The sequence below is a fragment of the Stegostoma tigrinum genome, chromosome 19 (genome assembly GCF_030684315.1).
Source record: "Stegostoma tigrinum isolate sSteTig4 chromosome 19, sSteTig4.hap1, whole genome shotgun sequence".
Taxonomy (NCBI): domain Eukaryota; kingdom Metazoa; phylum Chordata; class Chondrichthyes; order Orectolobiformes; family Stegostomatidae; genus Stegostoma; species Stegostoma tigrinum.
The window spans coordinates 41,526,109-41,548,806 of NC_081372.1; the positions used below are offsets into that span (position 1 = coordinate 41,526,109).

The 22,698-nt window shown below is 40.2% G+C and overlaps 1 protein-coding gene across 4 annotated transcripts in view; it reads right to left on the reverse strand.

The window, feature by feature from the left end:
* The window catches only part of nfatc2a (nuclear factor of activated T cells 2a), a 196,312-nt gene that overhangs the window by 89,156 nt on the left and 84,458 nt on the right, over nucleotides 1-22,698 (reverse strand). For all 4 annotated transcript variants that reach the window (XM_048549698.1, XM_048549699.1, XM_048549697.1 and 1 more), the window contains 3 exons: nucleotides 21,234-21,436; nucleotides 4,946-5,118; nucleotides 576-716 (listed from right to left, as the gene is read on the reverse strand). In XM_048549698.1, coding sequence (XP_048405655.1) covers nucleotides 576-716; nucleotides 4,946-5,118; nucleotides 21,234-21,436 — 517 coding nt within the window. The remainder of the gene's footprint in view (nucleotides 1-575; nucleotides 717-4,945; nucleotides 5,119-21,233; nucleotides 21,437-22,698) is intronic.

A 22,698-nucleotide genomic window follows, 5' to 3' on the forward strand; every position in this document is an offset into this window, starting at 1 on the left:
AACAAAAATCTACCTACCTGTGCCTTTAAAAATATTCAATGGCTACACTTCTACCACCTGAGGCAAAAAGTTCCAAAGTTGCACAATTTCTCAGCCTTCTATAAAGCAGCCCCTAATTTTAAAACAGTGACCCCAAGTTCAGATTCATTCACAAGACGAGACACCCTCTCTATGTCCACTTTGACAAGTCCATGCAGGATCTTATAAAATGTCAATCAAGTTACCGCACAGTCTCCTAAACTCACGTGAAAACAAGCCCAGTCTGTCCACTCATGCCTCCACGTGAAAAGGAATTAAGGGTTATAGTGAGTGGGCGGTCAAATGGAGCTGAGTCTCAAAAGATCAGCCATGATCTTATTAAATGGCAGGGCAGGCTCAAGGGGCCGGATGGCCTACTCCTGCTCCGAGTTCTAATTTAGTAAACCTCCTCTGAACTACTTCTAATGCATTTACATCTTTCCTTAAATAACGCATATAACTGCAGCATAACCTCCTTGCTTTTATTTTCAGATCTCATCAACAATGCCATTCACTTCCAGTTTGAAATGGATTCACAAAAGGACAACATGTCTTACCATGAGTCTTCTCTGTGAAAAGGACCTTTGACTCGGTAGTAAAGTTTTGACCAGTGAGAATCATCCGTTGTCCACCTGTTACGAAACAATTGTCCGTGCTCTGTTTTTCTACCATTGGCAATTCATGTGCAGATCTCTGAGCTGGAGCAATGAAACAAAATATACTCATTAAAGAAAGAGATTAATGACAATTCAAGAAAAAAAAACTGCATCTTACAGCAGCTTTTTTTGTTCTTTATACTTATCTTTCATACAAATATCGAAGTCTCTAAATCATTGTGTCAGTCTGATTTGATAATTATCCCATCTAGTGTCAATATTATCCCTGATTGTGGCAAATATATTCAACTTACCCAATTTCATAATGACACTTGGTTTTCAGCCTGAGGATCAGGCTCACCATACAACTGTAGTATTAATAACATTAGTGCCCTCAAAGGTTTAAAAGGCTTTCTACAAAATTCTGTTAGCGCAATTTGTTTGCTAATTCTATGTAAAAAGCAAAGGGATACATTTATGCAGTACCCTTTTTATGTCCTTTTAAAAATGCAAAATGCTTTACAGCTCATAAAGTAATATTTATAATGTGTTAACTTTTAATATAAGAATGCAGATAGGATGTTGGCCATTTTACATAAAGTATGAAAATATATTTGCTTCTTGCTTGCAAGCATGAACTTCAGGTCAGGTTGTAGCCATTAGTTGAGACATTTCAAGGGAAAATAAGGTACAAATTGTTGAAAAATTTCATCAAGGTGTGAAAAAATGTTAAATACCCTGTTTCAAATAACTGATGCTGGTCACAATTGGTTAAGTAATCTACATTTCACAAGGATTTAAATTCTAACTTAGTCGAGCAAAATGTACATTTCAGCACTTGTTTGTCTATGGCGAGATGCAATAAAAAAGCAGCCCAGGTTGTGCTTAAATTGTCACTACATTTTAGCCAAAGGGATGAGGAGCAGTTTATCTCACCAATAAATGTGGAGTTGTGCACATGTTCAATTGTTTTGATTACCCATGTGGCCCTTCATTTTGTTTTCCCTTTAACAGAATAAAATTAATAAGTTTCCAGGAGCTTGTGTACAATTTCACTAGATGAAGGATTTGAGTAACAAATTCTGATCATCGTGTTATTTTTATTCTAATACATTTCCTCACTTGCCAGTGCTAATGTGCTTTCTGAATTCCACTTTATACATTTAAAACAGAACATCATAGCAAACGTGTTTGCTTAACAAACAAAAATAACCAAATCAACTGAGTGAAGTGTTTACTTTGTGTGCAAAATACAACAAAAAAATTCAAATAGAAGAGTTGACATTTTGTATTGGAGATGGAGTTAAGGAAAATCAAATTGTACATTTACTGCTCATGTTACAGTTGAAATTAGGTAGAGCCTGTGCTACACTCTCTTACAGGCTTTTCAATGTTCTATTAGGGAGCTGCGTAAAGGAATGGTCTTCTACGGTATATCAACACAGCGGGATTTGTTGGAAATTTGCGCACAAAGTTGTAATGGGTTGAAATGAAACTGGGTGATTCATGCAGCTTGCACTACAAGATGGATCTCCAGTAAAACAGTTGCCAAGAAAGGCAGTTCTGGGTTAGAAATTCCCAGGAAGAGAACGGTAAAGAGAGTGCAGGAGCTAAGAATTACATTACCGATTTTTGCTTTAATTATTCATGGGGTGAGGGCATTGCTGACAAGGCCAGCATTTGTTGCCCATCCCTAATTGCCCAGAGGGAAGTTAAGAGCCAACCACATTGCTGTGGGTTTGGAGTCACATGTAGGTCAGACAACGTGGCAGTCTGCTTCTCTAAAGGACAGATTTTTTTTTTCTCGACAATTGACAATGGTTTCATTAGGGCCTCGATTCCACTTTTTAAAAAAATTGAATTCAAATCCCACCACCTGCCATGACAGGATTCAATCCCAGGACCCCAGAATTTTACCTGAGTTATTAATCTAGTGATAATACCTGTAGGCCATTACCTGGCCAAAGGATTCTGGGAGAATTTAATGTCTACATAGAAGGCAATGTAATTTCTATCTGTGAAGCACATTTTTGGTTTTTCAAAAACTAAGGAAAAAAAATGAACATTGAATAAAGGCTAACAAAGACCTGGATTTTTGCCATTGTGGAGATTCTCTCTGTCTTGGACAAAATGCCAGACTTGTTTGAAAATTCAACGTTCCACCCCTGAAACATGACATTTTCATGGAGGTGGGAATAGGGGTGGTTTGTGTATCACAGGTATGCATTTAACTGGGTATTTTGCCATAGAAATCAGCAGTTGGACCACTCCTGTATGATTTGGTAACCCTGACATCTCAAACGCCAAGTGCTCAGATTGGACCTGGCTGGAACAGGTCAAAACTTTGTATTGATATTCAGGATACCATTTTGGATAGATAAGGCACCACTCTGAATATGGCTCCCAGACACTCTAGGGGGAGGTAAAGTGCCCTTTGAATTAAGGGAAGCTATGAATGTGTGTGAAAAGGCCATAAATGTAGTAAGTCTGAAGGATATTTGAACTTTCAGGAACCTGTTAAAATCAATTATCACAAAACTTAAAAGCAACTGTCAAGAGGACCTGTCAACAGAATCTGTTCAGAATGTCAAGAGGAACTGTCAGATACAACTGTCAAAGGGAACACATTCTGTCAAGGAATTGAAAAGTTCCGTGACATAAATATTTGGGAAAAAGTGTTTGATGTATTAAAAATAAATTGTTTGTAATTTTATTTTGTATAATGTCAAAAGCATGCGGGCTACTATTATCCAGATGTGTGGCCTTCTGATTTCACCATCATTCATTATCAAGGTAGGGTGTCTGTTACTTTGCAATTTGCCTGACAGCTACAAGTGATTATAAATATTTTGAAGTGGGACTATGAATCCCAATGTTTGTTATTATAAGAAATTATGCACTTGAATGAAAAATGTTTTGTTTTAAGGCAAAATGAACTTGAAGGAATGTAATTGGAGTTTTTAAAAAATGAGAGGTGTTTTTGAAAGTAATGAAATCTGTAGCAAACTCTTAGAATTTTAATTTATTTTATCTCTGCAATGGGTTCTGTGGTCTTCCCATGGTGAATATTGAATGAGGTTGCATGATAATTGTAAGGGCAGAGGATAGTGGGTAAAGATCATGGCTTGTCATGAGTTGCTACCAAATTTACGAAGGCTATAAAGAACCATGGGCTGTAGATAAAGGCCATAGATTTTCAGGGGGATAGGCACATCATATGAGGTGGCATGGATTGTGTGTGAGGAAGTGGGCAAGGCTATGTGAAGGGTGAGTAATATTGGGGTAATGTTTTATGTTTTATTGTTCCTCTTTAAGCAGCTGATGCAGAATAGAGCTGTAATTAGCAAGCAGCTTTCAGCAGGCAAGGCATCCACTCACTCAGGCCTTGAGGTGGCAAAAGCCCTTTTTATTTGGTTAAGTGCCTGAGCAGCGCTCAGTAGTGTGGGACTTCTGTAAGAGAAGCAACACCTGCCTCTTTCTGGGCCTCCAGCCAATGGGTGAGACCCTCATCATCTCCACTAGATTCTGCCTCATGTTTCCATTTGTGGGAGAGACCATTCTCAAGGTGAAATAACAAATTGAGGAGAAACATCTTTACCTAAATAATAGTATGAAAGTAAAAAGCATGAATACAAGGAATAGTTGAGGCAATTAACACAGACTATTTCAAGGGTACCTTAGATAAACATATGAGGGAGAAAGAATGGGTTGGTATTATGATAGGGTTGATGAGAAGTGCTTGGATGGACTGAATGGCCAGTTTCTTTGCTATATCCTTTATGTGTAATACGATTAGGGTTTAACAATTTCAGAACGTCAGCTAGCTGCCATAATTGCATTTGTTACAGAAAATCTATCCTTTTTTCACAAAGAACACAAGATGTGTCTTTTAGATTTGATATTTGATGCTACTGTACAATCTGGTTTTCTCAACATTGGTGGTGTCTGGCACTTTGGACCTTAAGTACTTTTCTACTTTCATGGGGATATAAAAGTTATGGTTGACAGCGGATGCCTACACACGTATTTAGCAATAAGGTCTGGGTTTCATCACCAGCTGCTTGGAGGCACATTGGTTTTATGATAAAAGGGCATCCTTGCATACAGTTCTGACAAATTTGGTCTTGTTTTATTCTGTTATACTCAGTATTGTGGCTGAGTTAGACCTTGATAACAGTGTACGTGTATGTGTGTACATTCTGAAGAACATACTGGGTCTTATAAATGATAAATTGTAAGAACAGTTGGGATTGTTAGCAGTCAGTGAAGCGCAGGCTATTATGGTCACATCATAATGTCATAAGCCTCTATGTAATGAAAAGAAAACTTACAGCATTCAATGGGATTTGAAGCAACCTGTAGCGAAACTGTCCTGCCATTGGCTTGAGGAATGTGTACTCGAAAAACAAGCCTCACTCTAGTGTTCTTCCTGCCAATGTCTGTCTCTCCTTTCCTGAGCTCAATGTCAGCATTTCGCAGTTTCAGTATCCCAGCACAGTCAATCCTGTTAAAATAAAGCACATTGAGCTACATGACACAATTAATTAATTTGTCATAATGACTTTCCAAGATAGCACATCAGAGTTTGTGAACAGAGGTAGTAGGAACTGCCGATGCTGGAGAATCTGTGATAACACAGTGTGAAGCTGGATGAACACAGCAGGCCAAGGATCATCAGAGGAGCAGGAAAGTTTGACGTTTCAGGTCAGGACCTTTCTTCAGAAGAAGGGCCCTGACCCGAAACGTCAAACTTTCCTGCTCCTCTGATGCTGCTTGGCCTGCTGTGTTCATCCAGCTCCACACTGTGTTATCACAGAGTTTGTGAACAGATTGGTTGGTGTCTGGTCTGCACTTCACCCACACAATAGTAAACCATTTAGAGATTGCTCATTTGCTACTAACTACTGGGATATAATTTTTCAACAAATACTGAATAAACTGCGGTTTCTATTCATTCAAACTCGTTGTTACAGCAGAATCATCTAACTTCAGTCAAACAAGTGTATAAGATTAAGGAAGTTCTGAAGTAATATAATTGATTTTGCAGATTAACCAATACTTACAGAAAAGAAACAACTTTCATTTGCGCTCTTTCCAATCAAAGAGTTTATAAAGATGAATTGCTCTGTGCTCATTAGGGAAATTGAAATGAAACTTACAGCCCTTCATTAAATGGGACCTGCACAACTTACCTGCATTTCTCAAACAGTCCAGCAAGCACTATTCGTTTGTCAACTATCTTGTAGGAAATTCCCTCGATCGATGCAGAGAGGGGACAGGCTACTTAAAGGATGCTCCTGCACTTAGCCTTGACCCTCTGCTCATGATCATAATCCCAATCCCACCCTCACTCACCTTTGACCTAGGGTCACTCAGCAATCCTGTGACAATCTGGTGGGTAGCAGTTATTACTGCTCCCATTGGCACTGACTGCAGTGAAGATCTGCCGACCTTTGACTAGTCAACTGCTCTCAGTGGGCAGGACCTCTGTTGCCAGGGTCTGAGGCAAGTCCCAACAGTGTCCAGTTGAGTGCCTGAAAAGTATTGAATGTAGTTTGGTCTCCCACGTGGAACTGACCTGCGTTCTTTCCCAGTGTGTAATATCATAGTCAGATCAATTAAATCCTACCCCATAAATCTTTGAATTGTTGTAAAAGCCCAACTGGTTCATCGATATTCTGTCAAGAAAATCTGCCATCTTTATCCAGTATGGTCTCATGTGCCCTCAGAACAGCTATTCAGTTGGTGACTACGGTAGAGCAATAAATGCTACTCTTGACAATGAAACCCACATCACAAGAATGAAAAGCAGCCTGAATCAATATAAACTAGATGATTTATATTTGCACAGTAGAAAATTTTGTGGCAAAGGACTCAGCAAAAAAGATTAACAACTGTTCTGAATTTTTAAAAGTTATTAAGTGCATAGTAGCATCACTAGACACTTATAGCAGCCACACACTGAATTGGCACTAGGCCAGACCTATTCAGGCAGTTCCTTGCAATAAGATTTGGTTCTTCTGTAGGTTTGTCTTCTCCTCTTGAAAAGAGACAACAAACTGCCAGTGAAAGCAATCCACATCTGACGATGAGATTCAGAATTCTTGTGGCACAGGAAATTTCAGAGTACTTCAAAATTCTTTGCATCTGCTTGGAAAGCCAGAGATTCTGCTCTGAATTCAAACTGGTCACAAGTGAGCATCTTGTTTTTTACGCGAGAAAATAAGAATTGACTAAGTTAACATTTAATACTCTCAGCTAAACTCAGTACAAACTTAAAGATAATAAAATGTGAGGCTGGATGAACACAGCAGGCCAAGCAGCATCTCAGGAGCACAAAAGCTGACGTTTCGGGCCTAGACCCTTCATCAGAGAGGGGGATGGGGGGAGGGAACTGGAATAAATAGGGAGAGAGGGGGAGGCGGACCGAAGATGGAGAGTAAAGAAGATAGGTGGAGAGGGTGTAGGTGGGGAGGTAGGGAGGGGATAGGTCAGTCCAGGGAAGACGGACAGGTCAAGGAGGTGGGATGAGGTTAGTAGGTAGCTGGGGGTGCGGCTTGGGGTGGGAGGAAGGGATGGGTGAGAGGAAGAACCGGTTAGGGAGGCAGAGACAGGTTGGACTGGTTTTGGGATGCAGTGGGTGGGGGGGAAGAGCTGGGCTGGTTGTGTGGTGCAGTGGGGGGAGGGGATGCACTGGGCTGGTTTAGGGATGCAGTAGGGGAAGGGGAGATTTTGAAACTGGTGAAGTCCACATTGATACCATATGGCTGCAGGGTTCCCAGGCGGAATATGAGTTGCTGTTCCTGCAACCTTCGTGTGGCATCATTGTGGCAGTGCAGGAGGCCGATGATGGACATGTCATCAAGAGAATGGGAGGGGGAGTGGAAATGGTTAGCGACTGGGAGGTGCAGTTGTTTTTTGCGAACTGAGCGGAGGTGTTCTGCAAAGCGGTCCCCAAGCCTCCGCTTGGTTTCCCCAATGTAGAGGAAGCCGCACCGGGTACAGTGGATGCAGTATACCACATTGGCAGATGTGCAGGTGAACCTCTGCTTAATGTGGAATGTCATCTTGGGGCCTGGGATGGGGGTGAGGGAGGAGGTGTGGGGACAAGTGTAGCATTTCCTGCGGTTGCAGGGGAAGGTGCCGGGTGTGGTGGGGTTGGAGGGCAGTGTGGAGCGAACAAGGGAGTCACGGAGAGAGTGGTCTCTCCGGAAAGCAGACAGGGGAGGGGATGGAAAAATGTCTTGGGTGTTGGGGTCGGATTGTAAATGGCGGAAGTGTCGGAGGATAATGCGTTGTATCCGGAGGTTGGTAGGGTGGTGTGTGAGAACGAGGGGGATCCTCTTGGGGCGGTTGTGGCGGGGGCGGGGTGTGAGGGATGTGTCGCGGGAAATGCGGGAGACGCGGTCAAGGGCGTTCTCAATCACCATGGGGGGAAAGTTGCGGTCCTTAAAGAACTTGGACATCTGGGATGTGCGGGAGTGGAATGTCTTATCGTGGGAGCAGATGCGGCGGAGGCGGAGGAATTGGGAATAGGGGATGGAATTTTTGCAGGAGGAGGATCCCCCTCGTTCTCACACACCACCCTACCAACCTCCGGATACAACGCATTATCCTCCGACACTTCCGCCATTTACAATCCGACCCCACCACCCAAGACATTTTTCCATCCCCTCCCCTGTCTGCTGTCCGGAGAGACCACTCTCTCCGTGACTCCCTTGTTCGCTCCACACTGCCCTCCAACCCCACCACACCCGGCACCTTCCCCTGCAACCGCAGGAAATGCTACACTTGCCCCCACACCTCCTCCCTCACCCCCATCCCAGGCCCCAAGATGACATTCCACATTAAGCAGAGGTTCACCTGCACATCTGCCAATGTGGTACACTGCATCCACTGTACCCGGTGCGGCTTCCTCTACATTGGGGAAACCAAGCGGAGGCTTGGGGACCGCTTTGCAGAACACCTCCGCTCAGTTCGCAACAAACAACTGCACCTCCCAGTCGCAAACCATTTCCACTCCCCCTCCCATTCTCTTGATGACATGTCCATCATCGGCCTCCTGCACTGCCACAATGATGCCACACGAAGGTTGCAGGAACAGCAACTCATATTCCGCCTGGGAACCCTGCAGCCATATGGTATCAATGTGGACTTCACCAGTTTCAAAATCTCCCCTTCCCCTACTGCATCCCTAAACCAGCCCAGTGCATCCCCTCCCCCCACTGCACCACACAACCAGCCCAGCTCTTTCCCCCCACCCACTGCATCCCAAAACCAGTCCAACCTGTCTCTGCCTCCCTAACCGGTTCTTCCTCTCACCCATCCCTTCCTCCCACCCCAAGCCGCACCCCCAGCTACCTACTAACCTCATCCCACCTCCTTGACCTGTCCGTCTTCCCTGGACTGACCTATCCCCTCCCTACCTCCCCACCTACACCCTCTCCACCTATCTTCTTTACTCTCCATCTTCGGTCCGCCTCCCCCTCTCTCCCTATTTATTCCAGTTCCCTCCCCCCATCCCCCTCTCTGATGAAGGGTCTAGGCCCGAAACGTCAGCTTTTGTGCTCCTGAGATGCTGCTTGGCCTGCTGTGTTCATCCAGCCTCACATTTTATTATCTTGGAATCTCCAGCATCTGCAGTTCCCATTATCTCTGATACAAACTTAAAGATGTTCTGACAGGACATTTCTCAACTCTTTTGATCCAGAAAAAGTCTTAGAATTATTACTACCTCCATCTCTATCAAACTAAACATTGGCTAATTTCTGCTGTTTGTCATTCAAATGTTTTCAGCATCATTTTGCTGATTTACTTCTAAATAGAGGAGATAATCAGAACAATGAAAAAGAAGTTTACTTCTGAGAATGACTAACTCAATTAAAAGTACGCTAAAATATTAAGAGGGTGTTCAAATAAATTAGTTGTCAAAATAAGCAGATTAACTAAATTCACAACAACTCTAATTTTTCATTGCCTTTCACGGGAAATCATTACTTTTTAATTTATATATATATATATATATATATATATATATACACACTGTGATCTGGAATTAATTATTTGGCTCCTTGGCAAACAAATGGCAAACAATAGTGTCTCACAATGGTCTTCACTCTTTCTCTGCCTTTAGGAAAGTACATTTAACCACCTAAGAACATTTTGATGAACCCAGAGCAAGTATGACAAAATATTTTACAACCACCATCTGAACAGCCCACCAGCAAAGCTTTACTGAATGACTGTTAATAAACAAACATCATCCATGGCAATTAAAAGCAGACTTATAAGGCAGTCTTATGGGAAAGAGTCCTGCCACAGGTAAATGAACCAGGTTTTGAAAAAGCACTCTCTAAACATAAGATAACAAAAACACATGGGCCATAATTTTTCACAGAGGTGGTGAGTGATGGTATCAAAAAGCAGTGATGGTATCAATGTGATGTATTGTTCAGTTTTACAATCTACATCCTGCTGTGGAAGCCCCAGCCGCTAGCTCACTCAAAATGGCTCCGTGGTGGAACCAGCATCAAAAATGCCATTTTGGAGGGGAAACAGTGTATATTCAGTCCCGAGTCTTGTTCTCATGTTGAAGTTTCTAATGGCAGAAATAAAAGAGCATTGCACTTCTGTTCGGTATGGTGCAGCTGACCATGTGCAATCACATGGAGTTCAGTCAATTAGGTTTGCAGAGGGGAGATTGGCAGGAGGTCACCAGTCTTGTAGGGATCAACATCCAATTTAAATGGCACCTGGACAGACCTCTACTCCTTGTCATCATGCAGTATCAATCTGGCTGTTTGTGAGGAGCCTGTAATGTCCAGGTATGCAATGTAGGCCCCTTCAGATGTGTCACCTTCTTACATTAGCCTACACCTTCCCGCCATCATCTTTGACCCTCATTACCATTATCTTGCCTTTGGTAACACTCGACCCACCAACTCTTAACCAATCGTCATTCACCCTAGAGCATCCTTTCCAATTCCATCAGTCAGATCCTGGTACAGTGGCTCAGTGGTTAGCACTGCTGCCTCACAGCTCCAGGGATCCAGATTCGATTCCACCCTCAGGAGACTGTCTGCACATTCTCCCCATGGCTGCATGGCTTTCCTCTGGGTGCTCTGATTTCCTTCTACAGTCCAAAGATGTGCAGGCTAGGTGGATAGGCTATGCTAAATTGTCCCATAGTGTTGAGGGATGTATAGATTAGGTGGGGGATGGGTCTGGGTGGGATGCTCTGATGGTTGGTGTGGACTTGTTGGGCTGAAGGGCCTGTTTCCACACTGTAGGGATTCGATGATGACGACACTGGAACTGCTACTTCTCACTCTCAACTGCTCATTTGTTATCCTAAACCTTCTTCAGTCAGCCTTGACCAGCCCTCTGTTTAACTTGATTCACACGACCTCACAATTGAGATCAGATGGTCAATCAGGCTTGACAAACCAACTGCAGATACCCACCTTCCCCATTTGGATCAGCTTCCTCTCTTTGTCACTCATGAGCCTTTAATGTGTTGACACCTGCTTCCCTCGGTCATCCAGGCCTGATTGTCCTGTCACAACCTCTACCTAATCTCAATGCAGAAATACCTCCTCTCCCTAGTTCACCAAATCTCCCTATACAGAAAAACAGTTCTCGCTCAGCCCAAATAAACCAAGAAGATTATCTTTCAACAAATTAAGTTAGCGCACACACCTCACTTCCTGCTCCAGGAGCTTTACAACATTTAGCCAGAAGTACACAGCATCTGAAGGTAACAGCACATACTAAAGTGCAGCTGCCTACACTCAGACCCAATGTCCAGACGTGACTTGTACATTTTAAAACTAATCTGAGAATAAGTCCAGAAACCAACTAATGATGGATACTGGGTGATTGGTATGGTGGTGTGAGGGAAGAGGATAGTACATTGGAAAGGGTAGGTTGACATAGGTTGGCATAGAGGGTATGAGAGGCCATGGGTGGGTATAGGAATGCTGTTTGACTTTGAGGGACCGTATGGAATGGGATGGGGGTCACGAGGTGGCAAGCATTGCATAGAAAAGCCAAGAGGTCTGTGTGAAGAAGGGGCGATGGAATTGAAGTCATTTTTTGCTTTATTCATTGTTTGCTGAGAAAAAGTGCCGAGCAAAAAGGCAACCATCTGGGGAATTTTTCCCAGGTGGGGTTTGTCAGGTCAGGAATTCTCCCCCACCTCCAGGCTTTTTTCTGTATGTCGGAGCAACGATCTATTAATGTGCCTTTTGTTTTCTAATAGCTTGCCAGACAGCTGAGTTAGGGGTGTGGTACAATGTTTAATGCCTCTAATAATAGTAACTATTACAAGTGCAAACTTAGTCATACAGGAACATCTTCCTGCTGTGACAGATATTCTTTCACAGGGTTATGTCATTTATGTCTGTGAAGGCTGTAACTAATAACAAGCAAGGGAGATGTAGCAGCTGTAGATGAGGATAGTATATATGAGCATAGTAATTATAACAACTGCAATCCAGGATAGTCCGAATAAAGTCAAATTTATCTTGTCCTTTGAGTTAAGAATTAAAATAAAAATCATTTTATACGAAACAATAATTATGCCACTTCACAAATCCAAACTCTTAAATCCAACCTGTTAAACATTACTCATAATACACAGAACTACTGAAGACCACACCAATACTTTCTCTTTTACTAACAGCCCTGTGCACTGCCAAAAATAACTTACTTGTTAAAGAAACCTTTGTCAAGATTGATTATTTTTCATTCAAAGTAAACCAGAAGCAACCTACTAATACAAAACAAATCAGTGGCATGCTGTCAACTTCATTTCGTTTTACTTTAGTTATCCTTACAACAGGATTCAGGTTTTGGCATCACCACTTTATACTTAAGTAACTTCTTTCACACAAAAAAAGAAATGGAGGCATTTTTCCAGAGAGATGAAATAATGATTTGATGAGATGTCAGAATATGACAAGATTTACATCAAGCAATCTGCCATCTATTCAGTCATTTTGCATCCTGTTTGCTGCTTTTAAATGTCTGCAATGAACTGATAAAGTCATTGGAATAATGGTAAAGCCTGTAATACACAAAAGTAATTTTGATGTCTTGCAACTGGAGGTAAATGAAAGAAGTTGAGCAATTGACAAACTTAACTCTTGCTTTTCCATGAACTGACAGCTTGCCAGAGTGGAAAGGCAAGTTACTCCAGTGTCACATCGTTAAGTCAGGTCACTGGGTTATTTTTGATGAAAATCTGAAGCCCATTAGAATGGCAAATAGGTGTCTTTATAAAGAAAAAGATTTTTCTCTTAATATTAGGCAAAGTTTTGAGATTTCTAAGAAAACCAATTTCAGTACCTCTCCTAAACAATGCAAATTTAGAACTTTTCATTTACATGGCGTTTCTTGCCCTATATTACAACAGTGCAAACGTGCAATGTTGGCTGCAATATGCTTTTGGGCATTCTGATGCTGTGAAAGGTGCAATATAAATATGGGCTCTTTCATTCTCTCTTTCAGTGCTTGACTCTTGACAGCCAACCAAAACAAATATCAGGGAAAATAATTCAGAAACTTCAATTCATCAGTTTATAAAAAGCAGTTGCAGGAATCCATACTAGGATTTTACTGTGTGGCTGTCATATCCATTCAGGGGGAAAATTAACTCAAGGCATTTTAAACAGGAAATTCTCGACAACTGTCATTCACATTTCCAGTGGTGGGCAGCAATTGCTGGCTGCAAAATAAATAGTGAAGCCATGACCTCCTTCATTTAATGAGGAGATTCTTCACAATGCAGAAGTGCCTTCCACAAAAAGATCACAGTTTCATTTTTAATAATACTACAGTGGCTTCAAGCTAAAAGTCCTTTTTTGTTCTAAATACCTACTATTCCTCCATTATACTGATCCACATGCTATAGAAAAAAGCAGAAATATCATCTGTTTGTAACAAAAAGAAGCATAATAGAAAGAGGTTTTAAGTGGAAGCCTCATCTTCAGTACTTCTGCTTTTCCCACAAAGTTTTTTTTAGGAACTGTAATTTTTTGACATCATGTAAATAGTTATTGGTTTCAGGACATTGTTTCTTCAGGAAGAAAGTTGAAATTTTCTGTCGTAACTGAGGAATTAGAGGAGACAAGCATGAGGAAAACAGGCCAGGATTCAAAGTGCAACAGTCTGAAGCAACTAAGTCGAGTGTGTATGTTAGTTTGGGCCCTTCATATGGACACAGACAGCAAGACCTCTAAACCAGTTTGCTGAATGTGATCATCAAGCCGCAGTAGTAAAACAATTATAATAAATCACTGTTGATTTTTAAAGGGGCTGCACTAAAATGGGAAGAGAAAAGTTTCAGGGTCAATTCTGAGTCTGCTAGGTTTGTTGATCTCAACTTCAGCATCTCTGGGCAAGGTTAGAGCAAAGAAGGTCAGGCAAGTGGTTGTCTTCAAGGACCTTGCAGCAAATTAAATTTTAAGACAATGCAATGCAATTCATTGTCACAAATTGCTTGTTGCCAGTCAGGAAACAATGTTTTAAATCAATGGAGAACAATAATACTGCAGGAGAGTGTAAAAATAGCACGAAAGCCAATCTCATGTGGTTCCTAAGGACCAGTGCCGCGAGCCATTGGTGTTATATGAACCCTCAGACTTGGAAACAAAATACAAGTTTCACATTGGTAAATGATGCAAAATTTCAGAGAAGGAAGATCATAGTCAATAATGAAGAGGACTAATTAAAGAACGACTTTAATAAACCTTCAGAATTGACAAATGAATTTCAACACTTATGCTCATGAAGTCATATATTTTGATAGGAAGAATATGGAAGCCACTTATTATTCGGAAGGTGCAGGACATAGTAGGGTAGACAGACAAAGGTAAACTGCACTGTAAATATAGCTAAGATAACAAAGCGTGAAGCTGGATGAACACAGCAGGCCAAGCAGCATCTCAGGAGCACAATAAATATAGCTATCACTTTAAGTTGTGCCACAGGTTAACAAGGCCATAAGTAAAAAAGCAAACTGAGCATGAGGCTTTATTTCTGGATAGCTGCTGACACTTTAAGTCTGAATACAATATGGTAAAACATACATAGCGTACTTGGAGAAGGTGCAGAGAAAATTTCCAAGGATAGTACAAGGATAATGCATGGACAAACACATGAGGAAATGATTTGACAAGTTCAACCACTTTTCTCTTGAAAAATGTCTAAGGGATGACCCAAAAGATGGCTTTAAAATCATGAAAGATTTTGACAGGCTGGGTGGGAGGATACTGAAATGGACCATGTATAATGCATAGACTGAATAGGAATCCCATGATTGAATTAGGTTAAAGCTGGCTACATTTCTGTCCAGGTTAATCGCTGTCGCATGGGTACAAGTGAACTGTTCAGGCTTGTAGAATCAAACCTTAGTGATAGCTAGTACTTGCAGAAGGCAATGCAAGAAACTAAAGTAAAGTGTTCAAAATTAATGTTTGATACAACTGGTGTCCTATTGGTAAGTATGTCACTGAAAACTGTTATCAAATTTCCTATCTCATTATACAAACGTAAAATTTCACACATCAGCTAACGAGAGATAAGAACTAAAGCTGAAAACTTAATCAGATGGGCAGTCTCAGGATGCGTTTACTACATTGCAGTTTGTCTCTGGAGAGAAATACTTTGAAACCACTCACAGAAAGCAGTATCCCCCTAGTCTGGTTAACACCGCACAGAAATTAACTTCATCTGCAGTGTTAAACCACATTGCAAAGTGTCCAGCTCTCTTAGATCTCCTTGTCAGTTTTTGTTCCTAGCTGGAGTTAATGTAAATCAGTAGTATCTGCAAATACTGCCACATAGTCTATTTAAGCATTTCAATTTTACCAGGCACAGACCTCTTTCATGGGTATCTGAACTGGAGTTAACATTACTCATTATAAAAATCGTACTGAGTCAATTATGTTGACAGTTTCTGATTTCAGACTAGCATTAATCCAGAATCAGATTGTACCCTTGACTAGTTCAACTACTCCAATTTCAGTACACAATCCGTTAAGCCAAGGCTTTCTATAGATTTGCTCCAATCAACTTATTCAGACAGGTTATTATATATCTCTACAGCAGGTGGAACTAGAACACAGACCTTCTGACCTAGAGGTGGGGACACTACCACTGTGCCACATGTGCTCTTCAGGGCTTTCTATGTAAGTGTGTAAGGAAAGCATTCTAGTCATTAATTAAGATAAAATTACCACCAACTCTTCCAACAAATGATTAGGCGAAATATTCTGTTCCATTTTACCTGCCTTGTCTCTAACAAAATCTAGTCATTGTGTTCTGTCACCAATACTTAAATCAGCTTTCTTTATTTGAAGAACTTGACCTTTTTTGATAGTTACAGAACACAAAATGCCAACAAAAGAGATATTGTCTTTTCCAGCTGTTGCCTGTTACCCTGATTGAAAACATTCTTTGTGCAGAACTACTGTCAAATACAAACAAGTTTCATTACTAGCCAGAGATCTGCAGATAGGAAAGTGGAAAGGAAATCAGATTTTAAGAAATCTTGCTAATTTACTTCCTAAAATAACTGTTCCTTTCAGCCATGCTAAAAGGTATCTTTCTCATAAATGTGACCCTAATTTGTTTCAATCTAGTTTTCAAACATGGACTGTGCACTATTAATGGTTTGATCAGACCAGTTTACATTATTCAAGGTCAGCTACTATGGCAGATTAAGTAGCATGTCTCCTGTAAACCAAATGCTGTCATAGGAACAGGGTCAAATTGCTGAGTGGAAGGGACTGAAAAGCCAGCTGCAATCCATTCAAAGTGCCAACGATTTGGTTTATTAACATTAAAAAGCTCACTTTCAGCATCCTAAACCAGAAATATCCTGTTAAAAACAAGAGAGACAAAGAGAACTAGATTTTCCCAATGGTCTATTTTCCATCAACTGTTAAGGAAAAGTGTATAGTTAACAGCAGGACCATGAAACTGCACTGATATACAGGGGGATCTTGGGGTTCAGGTTCATAGCTCCCAGAAAGTGGCCATGCAAGTAGATAGGGTGGTAAAGAAGGCCTATGGCCTGCTTGACTTTATTGTTGGGAGAACTGAGAACAAGAGTCAGGATGTCATGTTGCAGCTTTATAAGACTTTGGTTAGGCGACACTTAGAGTAACGCATTCATTTCTGATTGCCACATTACAGGAAGGATGTGGAGGCTTTGGAGACGGTGCCGAAGAGGTTTACCAGGATGCTGCCCAGCTTAGAGGGTAAGAACTTTAAGGAGAATCTAGAAAACCTTGGGTTGTTTTCTTGGAATAGAGAAGTCTGATAGCAAATCAGCCTTAAGTCTATAAGATTATGAGACACGCAGATAGAACTGATGGTCAGAATCTTTTTCCTGACGTTGAAATGCCTAAAACTAGGGGGCTTGCATTTAAAGTGAGGAGACAAAGTTCAAAGGAGATGTAAGGGGCAAGTTTTTTTGCACAGAGAATGGTAGGAGTGTGGAATGTACTGCCAGGTGTCGTGCTGGAAGCAGACATGATAGGGGCATTTAAGAGACCTTTTGGAAAGCTCATGAATATGTAAGCAATGGGTGAATATGGACTAAGAGCAGGCAGAAGGAATTAGTTTAATTTGGCATCATGTTCAGCACGACACCATGGTTCAATGGGCCTGTTCCTGTGCTGTACAGTTCTATGTTCAATGATTGTCTCTTGTCATTGCAATTATAGTGAAGAAGACTGAAAATTGGAAATCACACCCTTGAGCACAACACTATAATTTTTGCTGGGGGAAGTTACATTTTGCATATGTGTTTCACAGATGCTACACAGCAGCTACCTCCACAAGTATCTGACTTTGGGTGGCCCAGGTGTGTGAAATGCACCTTGCACAAACTGGACTTGGTAACAACAGGTCCAAACATTGTGAATTTGTACAGATAGGCCAGCAATCATATGATATGTCTTTAGATATAATCCTGGGATACCTTTCAGGGCAGCAAGCTGCTCTTTGGAAGTGAAAACGCATCCTTTGGGAAAGGTCAAGGCCTGGAATTTGGCAATAACAGAGATATTCTCCATCACTGCAAGGGTGATGAAGGAAGGTAAAAGTCATAAGTCCAGGTGAATGCTACTTTCGTGGGCCAGGAATGTGTGTACTTTACAATTAATTACTTTGCAATTAATGTTCTGAAATTTATTTATTTTTTATCTCAAGTCTTTCCACGGTGGATACTGGGTGAGCTGACGTGGCAGTTGGAAGGACAAATAATAGTTTTGGAGGCATAGGCTTGCATTGGGGCTATTAAGGGTCTTGGATTCTGGGTGGAGGGGAATAGAGCAGCCTGGAGGGCATGAAAGACCATGGGATTGGGTGGAAGCATGAATGGAAGTGTGGGGCATAGGAGCATATCAAGTGTGAAGGGGTATGAGGAGTAAGAGTTTAGATATTGTGCTGAAGACTAATTTCTGAGCCACTTTCTCTTGGATCAAGTTTGTGACTGCGCTCTGAACTGAGAACAAAAATTCAGACTAGAGTCTTTTCTCAACCAACATCTAACATGTACAAGAAATCCAACACACTGTTTAACAGCCTCTGCAATAACCAAACAGAGTGGAGTTTCCATTAGAGCAAGTGGGAATGTGTATTCTCTCCTGGAAACCCAGCAACAATCTGTGCAAACAAATGTAAATGTAAATGCATTTGTCAAGACTATGGTTTACAAATTTTAATGAGTGAATGAATGTTTAATTAACTAAATTATGATGCATAAAAGTAATCTATGTCAGCTTTTCAAAACTATCCAGTATTTCCCTTAATTCTACACACTTTTTTTGATCAAGCTTTAGAGCATCTCTATAAGTCATTCCGGAGTGGACCTGCCAAAGGACATAACTGAGTACTGCAGGAAAGAATGTACCAGTATTCCTCAGTCAACTTCACAAAGCATCTTCTGTACTATGGAAAACAGTTCAGTGCAGCTTCTTTGACCCCAAGAGCTGAAACTACTCCAAGTTCAGCACCCACAACTGGAAGTAGGCAGACAGGAAATGACAGATTACAACTACTGCTTCATAGCATAAGATAAACATGATTTGCATTACCTTCGTGGTGGAAAAATTATGGTCTGTAATTTTATTAAAACTGTAACTCAAAGTGATTTCCTACAAATTGTTTTCTTCAGCTATTATAAACTATGAACTGCTCCACAACGGAGGCAGTAGAAAAACATTTCACAGTTTGTGCATTGCCCCATTATAAGTCACACGTGTTCTTTTGCTCTTGTATTTTACTTATAAATTTAAAAATCAGATAACGCAGCCGGAAAGATTTTGCTTGTTAGCCGTTGATAATACAGTTCACAAAGAATGTAAGGGAAGGGACCTAGATGGAAATTCTACATGACCTTTAATTATGATGAGCAGTTACGGACAGCGGCATTAATTAGCAATGTACCCTTCTAACAGCAGTTTTCTGATGGACTTTTCAAATAACAAGCGCTTTGAGTAGGTGTGTATGTTACTTTTGAAACATAAGTTAAGTCTAGCAAACTCTAGCAAAAAGCTGCCTGTGGCAAATCATATTAAAGGCAAAGCTCAAACAATTGTCTACGCAATTTGGAAAATAGGAATTCAAATAGCATCTCAGGACTTTCTCCCAGCAAAACAGTTGGAGAAACCAAAAGCAATTACATTTGTATATTGTATTTTTAACATTGACAAAAAGTCACAAAGCGTTTCATAGAGGTATTAAAACAAAAGTGACCAAAAGTTTGTTGAAATTAATACAGTTTTTTAGGAGGGTCTTAAAGTTGAGGTTGACGTGGAAGATCTGCATAAGTCAAGACCTCAATGATGTAAAGTCATGGATCTTGGCTCCTCATTTCATGTTTCGGCAAATATATTTGACAAAATAAATCTTGTTTTACTTTTACATTAAACATAAAATTTCTATGCAGACCAAATTAGCCGAAAGAGTCCAAACTCTCAAACTCACTGATGTCACTCTGTTGAGTGTTCCAAAATAATTAATTTAAGCATGGCCCATTTAATGGTGGCTTTAATGAGTTTAATTATTTCCCTTAGAGCTTTCATATAATGTGTAGATGCATATTTCTGAAATCCTGACTTTAGTCATTATAATGATGTCAGCCAGCTGTACCTCATAGAATATGAGGTCCCTGATCGGGACTGTTAATCTAGTCCAATCAGGGAGCCCCGGCTGACAGATAATAAAGAAAACGAGAGTAAGGGATAATTACACTCTGGTAGCTGACACTAAGTGAAGCAGTGCTAAAGTTAAAGTCTCCAACTGTTTTGCTGGGAGAAAGTCCTGAGATGCTATTTGAATTCCTATTGAATTCCTATAAATTGCGTAGACAATGGTTTGAGCTTTGCCTTTAATATGATTTGCCACAGGCAGCTTTTTGCTAGAGTTTGCTAGACTTAATTTATGTTTCAAAAATAACTTACACACCTACTCAAAGCACTTGTTATTTGAAAAGTCCATCAGAAAACTGCTGTTAGAAGGGTACATTGCTAATTAATGCCACTGTCCTTAACTGCTCATTATAATTAAATGTCATGTACAATTTCCATCTAGATCCCTTCCCTTATACTCTGTTCACATGTAAATAAAGTGTGACTTCGATGACAGGATACTAATCCCTGTGGAGTTATTTTGCTGACCGTAGAGTATTTACTTTTGGGAATGATAACAAATTAAAACAAAATGCAGAAGTTCGCTTCAGACCAAACTCACCAAAATTAAACATGAGGAAGCTCAGTTTTAATGGTTGTGCTGCTCTTTCGCTTTCAATTTATGTACAAATATTTTGCACAAATGCAGCAGGGTGAAAATTCAGAGGAAGACGTATTTGATTAGATATAATAATCTAAAAAAAGTCATGAGCAAAATATCTGTTTCAGTTTATATTTCTGGTGCAGTCACGTTCTTAATCAGGAAAAAGATATAAGTGATAACGGACAGAATATTTTCCCATTTTTAGCCTTTAAGAATTTGCATTGACCACTGCCAAGTCAGACACTGTACTATCCATAACAATTTACTGCAGTCTAGTTTCAGAAAAAAAAACTGCTTATTGCATCGGAGTGAAATTTACTCTATCCAATTATATGTCCCATTAGCAATGCAGCATTAAAGTGCATTATCTTTAACAAATTGATTTATGGATTTGGGTGAAACATGATCATTAACAGATCAAAAAAACTCAGCAGCTATACTAACATATCGAGACAATCACCCAAACATGTACAAATTCATTTAAAATATTGCAAAATAAAACTGGATCAAGACTGATAGGCTGGACCATTATAGTCAACAAGATGGAAGTTTATATTTCATCAGTCATTACTGTATTCATGTCAAAATCTCATGAATGCACAACAGCAGCTCCAGGTAACTCATGAACAAAAACAGAAGTTTCTGGAAAAGCTCAGCAGGTCTGGAAGCATCTGTGAATTAAAAATCAGAGTTAACACTTCGGGTCTGGTGACCATTGCTCAGAACCCGGTAACTCGTACCCTATTTATGAGTAAATACTTGAATATATATGTATATAAAATAGTATTACTTTAGTAAAAATAAAATTCTTACACTGCTTTCATGTTGTTCTCTGGAAGAAGCGGAATTTCTAAAACCTTGGTATTTCCACAGATTTTCTCATAGCTGGTGGTTGAGACTGTCTTGCCAGTGATGCGGTGGACTTGATAGAAGGCATGTGGTCTTAGTAGCCGCTCATCTGCTGTTCCAATAAATATGTGCAGGCTTAAAGGCTTGTTTTCCATGTAGCCATGGAGCTGGCGAAAGACAAGACAAGGCTTACATTAAATCCATTCAGGACACTTCACATGAAGGTAAAGATAAGCTACAATAGCTTTGAATTGTAGGTTAATAAGCACTCCTAAGCTTGTTATTGCTTTTAAAACAACAGGGGCTGTTTTCAATTAGCTTATATAATCTTTATTTAAACACCAGCACTAACAGAATGTGCACACCATGTTCTTGTGTGCCAAAGTCTCCTAAATTACCAATGTGGTGCATTTAACAAAATGCTCTTAAATGCTTCAGTACACATTTTTTATGAGTACAGTCACTGCTAAACTTCGCAAAACTTTTGAAAGCTGCTGTTGCCTTCAGACTAAAGGCATTGAATATTATTGTCATTCATATTACAGTCTGAATCCCACTGGTGTCATATGGAAATTGCTTTCAGATACACCCCAACACAAACAGAATTCGGATAAATAGAGTGTCATCAGTCAATGAAACAAACACTATTTTCTTCTGATTTGTTTTTATATGTCATTGCAATTTCTTTAGATCGCTCTTGGGCATGAGGCTCAAATTCAACCCCTGAATATTCAGAAGTTCAGCTGCAATCCAGATGATCAAATCATAATTTGTTATATTTCTGGAATTTCAGAAGTTAATTTAGCAGACTTGAAGGTTTTGAGAAAATACAGTAATAAACTAAGGCTCAACTTCAGAGTGTCTGCATACTGCTGAAACAAAAGTTATGCCTTCCTTGCTCGTTTTGCCCGTCAAAATCACAAAGTCATAGATTGTTTCGACAGAGTAACAGGCCAGTCAGCCCATCACACTTGTATCAAGGGATTGTTCCTCACGAGCCAGAACTTTCAGTCCATTCTGTTTCATGTATATCATGTCCTTAAGCGTCTATCAAATTGTCTTCCAAAATAATTTAGCAACTCTGTTTAAACAACAATACAGCAAATTCTAATTAATCTCTATTCAGTTTTTTTTTCAATTGACCTGTTTCTTTTTAACCTATAGTTACAATATCTAAAGTACTCAGAGTCTGCTATTTATTCAATAGTTGTTGTTCTTTTAATCCCTTCTCATATATAGGACCAGAGGAACAAAGAAGAGCTGTAGGCCTTTCAGCCCATTAAGTCTGCTCCACCATTCAATATGCTCATGGCTGGTCAAATACATCAATGCCTTTTATTCACACTATCCCATAATCTTTTACACCATTAGTAATCAAAAATGAATCAATGTCTACATTAAATATTCTCAAGCAAGGGAGACTAAAGCA